The sequence below is a fragment of the Limulus polyphemus genome, unplaced genomic scaffold (assembly GCF_000517525.1).
Source record: "Limulus polyphemus unplaced genomic scaffold, Limulus_polyphemus-2.1.2 Scaffold194, whole genome shotgun sequence".
NCBI lineage: Eukaryota > Metazoa > Arthropoda > Merostomata > Xiphosura > Limulidae > Limulus > Limulus polyphemus.
Window position 1 is genome coordinate 750831 of NW_013665804.1, and position 8403 is coordinate 759233.

Below are 8403 nucleotides of genomic sequence, written 5' to 3' on the forward strand. Positions count from 1 at the left end.
AGAATTAGTGGCTAGCATATTTTTAATGAATTGAATGAGTGGCTAGCATATTTTTAATAGATATAATGAGTGACTAGCATATTTTCAATGAATAGAATGGATTTCTAGTATATTTTCAATGAATAGAATTAGTGGCTAGCATATTTTTAATGAATTGAATGAGTGGCTAGCATATTTTTAATAGATATAATGAGTGACTAGCATATTTTCAATGAATAGAATGGATTTCTAGTATATTTTCAATGAATGAATGAGTGGCTAGCATATTTTTAATGAATAGAATGAGTTGCTAGCATATTTTTAATGGATAGAATGAGTGGCTAGCATATTTTTAATAGATATAATGAGTGACTAGCATATTTTCAATGAATAGAATGGATTTCTAGTATATTTTCAATGAATAGAATGAGTGGCTAGCATATTTTTAATGAATAGAATGAGTGGCTAGCATATTTCCTTGTGAATATAAACTAAATTTTTGCTCTTGGCTTTATCATCATGTGAATAAACTTCATCACTGCTCCCGGTTTTATCATCTTATAGTTCACTGATTTTCATTATGCAAATAAACTTTTAATTAAAAGAAGCGTTACCCCCTCCAATTTTTTTCTCATAGAGTAAAACATTTTTACTTCATTTGTGGAAGGTAGGGTAAAACAGCACTTTATGATGCTTGCAAGATTGCAATCAAATAACGAATTCAGATGTTCTACATTTGTTGATGGTTAAACTGTAATGAAAATAATCACTAATAATTCTCAGTATACAACTTACCTGGTTGTCTTGTTGTTGTTTTTACTGCTACATAAGAGGCTGTAGTTGATTCAATGTTACCGGCTTCCTTAGAAGTATTGCCAACAGGAAATGGATTTTCTGTTGTAGACAATCTTGAAATGATAGTGTCGTGATTTTCTGTTGATTCAGTTACTGTACTTATCTTAATTGTGTCTTGAAGATTACCAGAAACGGAAACGTCGTAAATATCAGCTATCGATATGTTAGAATTTGTTCTTTCTAGATATCTAGTCTCATTTGTTTCACGAAAAGCCTGATTCTTCTTGTCTAGGGACAAACTTGATGTTACATTATCAAAATCTGTAGAGCTAAAGGTTGTTAATGTTAATTCCTCTTCTATGTTGCCTGAACTATTTGTTATATCTAAAATTCCGCCTCCAAATCGATCTTGAAGATTTTCATCCTTGGTAGCAGAAATAGAAGACAGTGTTGTTTCTTCAACTTCAAAGGAGGCATTGGTCCCAGATGTAACTTTTCCTTCAACTTCCTCTATTTCTTTAACAGAAACAGTTGTCCCTTCTGAACGTTCAGATTCAGTTCTATGTTGAATATTTTGATTCTTGGTAGCAGAAGTAGAAGACAGTGTTGTTTCTTCATTCTCAAAGGAAGAAATGTTCACGGATGTTACTTTCCCGCCAATTTGATTTGTTTTAATGATAGAACTAGTAGACACTTCTGAAACAGTGGCTTCAGTTCTGTCTTGGAGATCTTGATCCTTAGTAGCAGAAGTAGAAGTCAGTATTGTTTCTTCAAACGCGATGGGTGTATTTGTTCCAGATATTACTTTCCCGCCAACTTTATCCGTTTGATTGACAGAAATATCTGTCACTTCTGAGAAAATGGCTTCAGTTCTGTCTTGAAGATTTTGATCCTGGGTAGCAGGAGTAGAAGACAGTGTCGTTTCTTCAATTTCAAAGGTGGTATTTGTCCCAGATGTTACTTTATCTTGAACTTTCTCTGTCTGGACAGAACTAGTTGTCATTTCTGAAACAGCAGCTTCAGTTATGTCTTGAACATCTTGGCCCTTGGTAGCAGAAGTAGAAAACTGTGTTGTTTCTTCACTCTCAAAGGAAGAACTGTTCACGGATGTTACTTTCCCTTCAACTTTCTCTGTATGGACAGAACTAGTTGTCATTTCCGAAACAGTGGCTTCAGTTATGTCTGGAAAATCTTGGTTCTTGGTAGTAGAAGTAGAAGACAGTGTCGTTTCTTCAATTTCAAAGGTTGTATTTGTCCCAGATGTTACTTTCTCTTCAACTTTTTCTGTTTCGACAGAACTAGTTGTTACTTCTGAAACAGTAGCTTCACTTATGTCTTGCAAATCTTGGTCCTTGGTATCAGAAGTAGAAAACAATGTCGTTTCTTCAATTTCAAAGGAGGTATTTGTTCCAGATATTACTTTCCCGCCAACTTTATCTGTTTGCTTGACAGAAATATCTGTCACTTCTGAAACAGTGGCTTCAGTTCTGTCTTGAAGATTTTGATCCTTAGTAGCAGGAGTAGAAGACAATGTTGCTTCTTCAATTTCGAAGGAAGTACTTGTCCGAGATGTTACTTTATCTTCAACTTTCTCTGTATGGACAGAACTAGTTGTCATTTCTGAAACAATAGCTTCAGTTATGTCTTGAACATCTTCGTCCTTGGTAGCAGAAATAGAAGACAGTGTCGTGTCTTCAATTTCGAAGGAGGTATTTGTCCGAGATGTTAATTTATCTTCAACTTTCTCTGAATGGACAGAATTAGTTGTCATTTCCGAAACAGTGGCTTCACTTATGTCTTGCAAATCTTGGTCCTTGGTATCAGAAGTAGAAAACAGTGTCGTTTCTTCAATTTCAAAGGAGGTATTTGTTCCAGATATTACTTTCTCTTCAACTTTTTCTGTTTGGACAAATCCACTTGTCATATCTGGAACAGTGGTTTCAGTTATGTCTTGACGATCTTGATCCATGGTAGCAGAATTAGAAGACAGTGTTGTATCTTTAACCCCGAAAGACATAGTTGTACCAGATGTTATTTCCCCTTCAACCTTTTCTGGTTGACCAACAGAGCTAGTTATCACTTTTGAAACATTGGCTTCAGTTCTGTCTTGAAGATATTTATCTTTGGTAGCTGGAGTAGAAGAAAAGGTTGTTTCTTTAAGATATACAGAAGTAGTGGTCCCAGATGTCACTTTACCCTCAACTTCCTCCATTTGACCAAGGGAACTAGTTTTCACTTTTAATGTTTCGGCTTCAGATTTGTTTTGAAGATTTTCATCCTTGGCAGAAGAAGTAAGAGAAAGTGGTCTTTCTTCGTCACTTACCATAAAGATGGTTGTGTCAGAAGTCACTTTATTTTCAGTTTTGTCTGTTTCTTGAACAGAACTCGTTGACACTTCTGAATTACTGTTTTGTGTTATTTCTTGAACATCTTTCTCTCTGAGAGCAGAAGTAAAATACATTGTTGTTTCTTCAATCCCAGAGGAGGCAGTAGTTCCAGAAGTAAATATTCCTTCACTTTTCTCTTTTTGATTGACAGAACTAGTTGTCACCTCTGAAACTTTGGTTTCGGTTTTGTCTTGAAGGGTTTCATCCTTAATAGTAAGAGTCGAAGTTAACGTTGTATTTTCTGGAGAATTAGTTGTGGTTTCACCTTGAATCTCTCTTGTTCTAGAAGTTGAGAACAATGTTGTTCCTTCTTCTTTTTCTAAGTTAGTTGTTCCTGTTGATAAGTCAATTTCAACATCAGTTTCTCCAGAGATTGTAGTAATCCATGTTTTTATTTCGTGTGATTCTGGTGTTATTTTGTAGTTAGAGAAATCTTCTCGGTTTCCTTTAACATTAGTTTCTTCAAAAATCCACTCAGCAGTTGTCATAGGGATTTTTTTAGTAGTAACTTCAAAGCTCTCTTTTGTCAAATTTATTAAAGGAACATAAGTTTGTGTGTGTTCATCATTGTGAAACGTATCACTTTCCATGAATTTCGTAGATGATACTTCACTTTTTGGTGTGGAATCTTGAACTGCTTCTGTTCTATCTAAGGACCCAGAAGTTCCTGTTGTATCCTTTGAGGCAACAGTAGTCATATCAAAGGATTCATTTTTTTTCTCATAAGAATCTTTCGTTACTTTAGTAGTTTTTGAATCTAGTGTACTTTCAGTGATTGGATCGGAAATAGCTTCAGAAAACTTTGTTGTTTTAGCAGCCTCTTCATGCATCTCTTGAAATGTTACATCTGAAGAAAACGTGGTTGAATTGCTGACAACACTCTTAGCAGGTACAGTAGGAAGTCTGAGCTCTGTTGCTGTTGTATTTGATTGTTCTGTAGTTGGCTCATCAAATATTGTTATATTAGTATAATTATCCGTTTGATTGTCACTTTCTGTTGTTCTGGTATGGACAAGATTTATGCTTTCAGGAACTGGCGGCTCTGTGCTGTGTAAGTAGGTCACTTCAAGTCTAGTGTGGGTTTGAGTCATTAACGTTTCTGTAGATGGATTTTTTGTACTGAGTAATTTTTCAGACCATTCATTTGTTAAAGTTGTTGATGGTTTCTCCATTTCTGTTACAGAGTATATTCGTTTCTCTGTTGTTATGGCATCTGTTGTTGTGACAGGGTGCTCAGTTGAATTCGAGGTATCTATTACAAGTGACTCTCCAACAATGCTTGGTCTAGCTGTGCCAACTTTTACAGGGAAATAATTTGTCCATTCATTAGTTTTATTGCTAGCTTCAGATGTAATCTCATCTGGAGACGCTTCAGTTGTAAGGGAGATGTTATCTTCTGTTGGGTCTCTTTCTGTTGATGTTTCGTAAGGCCCAGTGATATACGTCGTCCAGTCTTTTCTGGTAAAGGTTTCCGCAGTTGGTGACATTGTTGAGGTAGGTGTGGATGTAAAAGGATCTGTATTCTCCGAATGCTTTGATAACAGTTTTTCAGGGAAGATGTGATCTTCTTTTTGCATAAATCCATCAACGTTTTCAGTGTAAGTTTCTTCGAATGATGTATCTTCTTCAAGTGTTGCTATACCTTCTGCTATTACAGTGTTGGAATTCTTAGGTATTGTTACATCTTCCTCTGTTACAGTTTTGACGTCCTTAAGAGTAGGTATTATTTCTGTTACAGGGTAAGCACCCTTAGGTGTTATTCCTTTTTTCTTTGTAACAGAGTTAGTGTCTTCAGGTGTTGTTAATTCTTCATTTATTGTAGTGCTGACGTTCTTAAGACTTGTTTCATTTTCATCTGTTGCAGTGTAGGCACTCTTAGGTGTTGTCATAATTGCCTGTGTTGAAATATGAGGGAACTCTGATGTTGTTACATCTTCCTGTTTTACACTGTACATTTCTGTTAATATTATTTCGTTATCTACACCAAGGGTTGCTTCTGTTATAAGAGTTCCAAATTGTTTGTCAGGGAGATGTTCCTTTTGTGTATTTAGTGACGTTATTGTTGTGGTATAGGTTACATTTGACTCTGTTGGATTTTCTGTTGATAAATCTTTATTCGCTTGTTGGTGTCCTGTTTCTTCTGAAGGCTTTGACGTTGTCATAGCACCTGGAGCTAGTTGATAAAATACCAGTAAAGAAATATTATCTACTTTGTACAAAAAAATTAACTAAAGATCTTCGTCTGAATATTGATGAGCTGTTTAATTTTCAAATTTGTTTTAGTTTTATTCTAAAAAACTAGACACCGTCCGATATAATTTTAAATTAGTACTAGAATTTTTAGCAGAGTAAATGTACTTACGACAGTAATAACTGTCTGGGCAGCAAAGGCCTGACTTGGCAGGTAAGGCGGTACATCCTTCTCTAGGGGGCGTGCATATCTTGTGAGTGCAAACCATCTGGTGGTTGAAACAATAACAATACAAGCAGACATCAACCACTGGTATATGATCCCCATCAGAATAGTTCTTTCCGTTAAGATAACAACCTAAAAAAAAGTAGAAATCTAAGTGTGTACTTGTGTATTAATATGTTTGAATGAAATCATGTCTTCTAAAATGTTATATTACCTAACATACATTTCAAAATTTAAGTGATTCCTATACTGATTTCGTATTTATTATAAATTTATTGGAATTTGGTTAAATACGAGGAATAAATTCAACTGCTTAAATTTACTAGTTAAATTTACTTGATCTTTAGTTTAGTTATGCTCTGAAGTATGGGTTTTAAAATTTAAAAACTTAGTAAATCATACCAAAACCATATAACCAACCTAGTATTTCTGAACTGGTTAAAACAGACGCTAAGACTGTTGTTGAATCGTTGATTTCATTTTTGAATGTTACTGTCGGTTCCTGTTGTTCCAAACTTGGAGTAGAAAAGTGCTTTTCAACTGGCTTGACCGTAACTGTATTCTCTGTTCCTAAAGACAGTTTTGTAACCTCTACGGTGCTTGTTTCGTTTTGAATTTCACCCATTGATGAAGAAGTTTTATCTAGTACTGTTGTCTCCTCAACCTGAACACTTGATGTAGTAGTCTTCTCAACTCCGGTGGTAGACGTTATCGTTTGTTTTCCAGCTATTATACCTTTTACTGTCAACTCTTCAACTTCGACACTTAATTTTGAGGTTTCTTCTATGTTGACATGTGGTGTTGCTTCATTTCTAACAGTCAAAATTTCTGTTGTCGTGTCCTCAACTTCAACACTTGGTGTTTCGGTATTTTCTACTCCAGTAGCAGGCTTTATTGTTTCCTCGTTGACAGTGTCAGCATGGGATTTAATTAATGTTGTGATTTCTTTGTCAACGTCAACAACTGGTATTTTAGTGCTGTCAATTTCAACAGGAGGTGTTGTGGGTTCTTTGTAAATGTTAATAGTTTGTGTTGTAGTCTCTTTGACAACGTGAACAGTTGGTGTTTTAGTTGTACCAACATCAAAAGTTGTTTTGGACTCTTGTGTTGTTGTTTTGATTTCTCTTTCAATTTCAGTAGTTGGTGTTATGGATTCTTTGTTGATTGCAACATCTGATGCTGTGGATTTTTTGTTTACTTCAACAGGTGGCATCGTAATCTCTTTATCAATTTCAGCTGTTGCAATAAAATTTTCTTTTTCGGCACCAATACTAGTCGTTGTAACTTCCATCACAAATTCAAAATTTGGGGATTTATTATCTTTGTCAGTTTTAAAGGTTGGACTGGTGAGCTCTTTTTCAATCTCAATAGTTGTTGTTACCGTGGTCGCTTTGTCAACCTCATCAGTTGGTTTTGTGGTATCTCTGTCAATTACATCATCTAGTGTCGTATATTCTTTAACGACGTCAGTAGAAGGTATTGTGGCATTCTTTTCAACTTCAACAGTTTGTGTTGTGATTATATCTTCAACATCACTTGTTGATATTCGAAATTCATTTTCAGTCTCACCAGTTTTTGTTGTGATTTTTAATCCGACTTCAGTGACGGGCGTTACAGATTCTTTCTCAACTTCAAAAATTTGTGTTATAGTTTTGTTAACTGCAGTTTCTGATGTCGTGTTCCTCTCAACTTCAAGAGATGGTAATGTGGTTTCTTTCTCAGATTGAACAGTCTGTGTTGTAACTTTCTCTACAAATTCAACGTCTGATGTCGTAGTTTCCTTCTCAACCTGAGAGGTTTGCGTTGTGGTTTTCTCTTCAACTTGATTAGCTTGTGTTATGGTTTTCACTCCAGCATCAGTGGCAGTTGTTGTGGTTTCTTTCTCCAACTTAGATACTTGTGTCGTAATTTCTGCATCTTCTTCAAAAGCAGGAGTTATGGTTTCCTTGTTGTGTCAAGAAGTTTGTGTTATAGTTTTGTTAACTGCAGTTTCTGATGTCGTGTTCCTCTCAACTTCAAGGAATAGTGTTGTGGTTTCTTTCTCAGATTGAGCAGTCTGTGTTGTAACTTTCTCTACAAATTCAACGTCTGGTGTCGTAGTTTCCTTCTCAACCTGAGAGGTTTGCGTTGTGGTTTTCTTTTCAACCTGATTAGCTTGTGTTATAGTTTTCACTCCAGCATCAGTGGCAGTTGTTGTGGTTTCCTTCTCCAATTTAGATACTTGTGTCGTAATTTCTGCATCTTCTTCAAAAGCAGGAGTTATAGTTTCCTTGTTGTGTTCAAAAGTTTGTGTTATAGTTTTGTTAACTGCAGTTTCTGATGTCGTGTTCCTCTTAACTTCAAGGTATAGTGCTGTGGTTTCTTTCTCAGATTGAACAGTCTGTGTTGTAACTTTCTCTACAAATTCAACGTCTGGTGTCGTAGTTTCTTTCTCAACCTGAGAGGTTTGCGTTGTGGTTTTCTTTTCAACTTGATTAGCTTGTGTTATAGTTTTCACTCCAGCATCAGTGGCAGTTGTTGTGGTTTCCTTCTCCAATTTAGATACTTGTGTCGTAATTTCTGCATCTTCTTCAAAAGCAGGAGTTATAGTTTCCTTGTTGTGTTCAAAAGTTTGTGTTATAGTTTTGGTAACTGCAGTTTCCGATGTCGTGTTCCTCTCAACATCAAGAGATGGTAATGTGGTTTCTTTCTCAGATTGAACAGTCTGTGTTGTAACTTTCTCTACAAATTCAACGTCTGATGTCGTACTTTCCTTCTCGACCTGAGAGTTTTGCGTTGTGGTTTCCTTCTCCAATTTATATACTTGTGTCATAATTTCTGCATCTT

The 8403-nt window shown here is 35.7% G+C and overlaps 1 protein-coding gene across 1 annotated transcript in view; it reads right to left on the bottom strand.

Moving 5' to 3' along the window:
• LOC106478263 (mucin-3A-like) overlaps nt 1-8403 on the bottom strand; it is a 25262-nt gene that overhangs the window by 8988 nt on the left and 7871 nt on the right. The window contains exons 7-9 of the mRNA XM_022381842.1: nt 7655-8400; nt 5980-7522; nt 775-5334 (exon numbers count right to left, since the gene is read on the bottom strand). Coding sequence (XP_022237550.1) covers nt 775-5334; nt 5980-7522; nt 7655-8400 — 6849 coding nt within the window. The remainder of the gene's footprint in view (nt 1-774; nt 5335-5979; nt 7523-7654; nt 8401-8403) is intronic.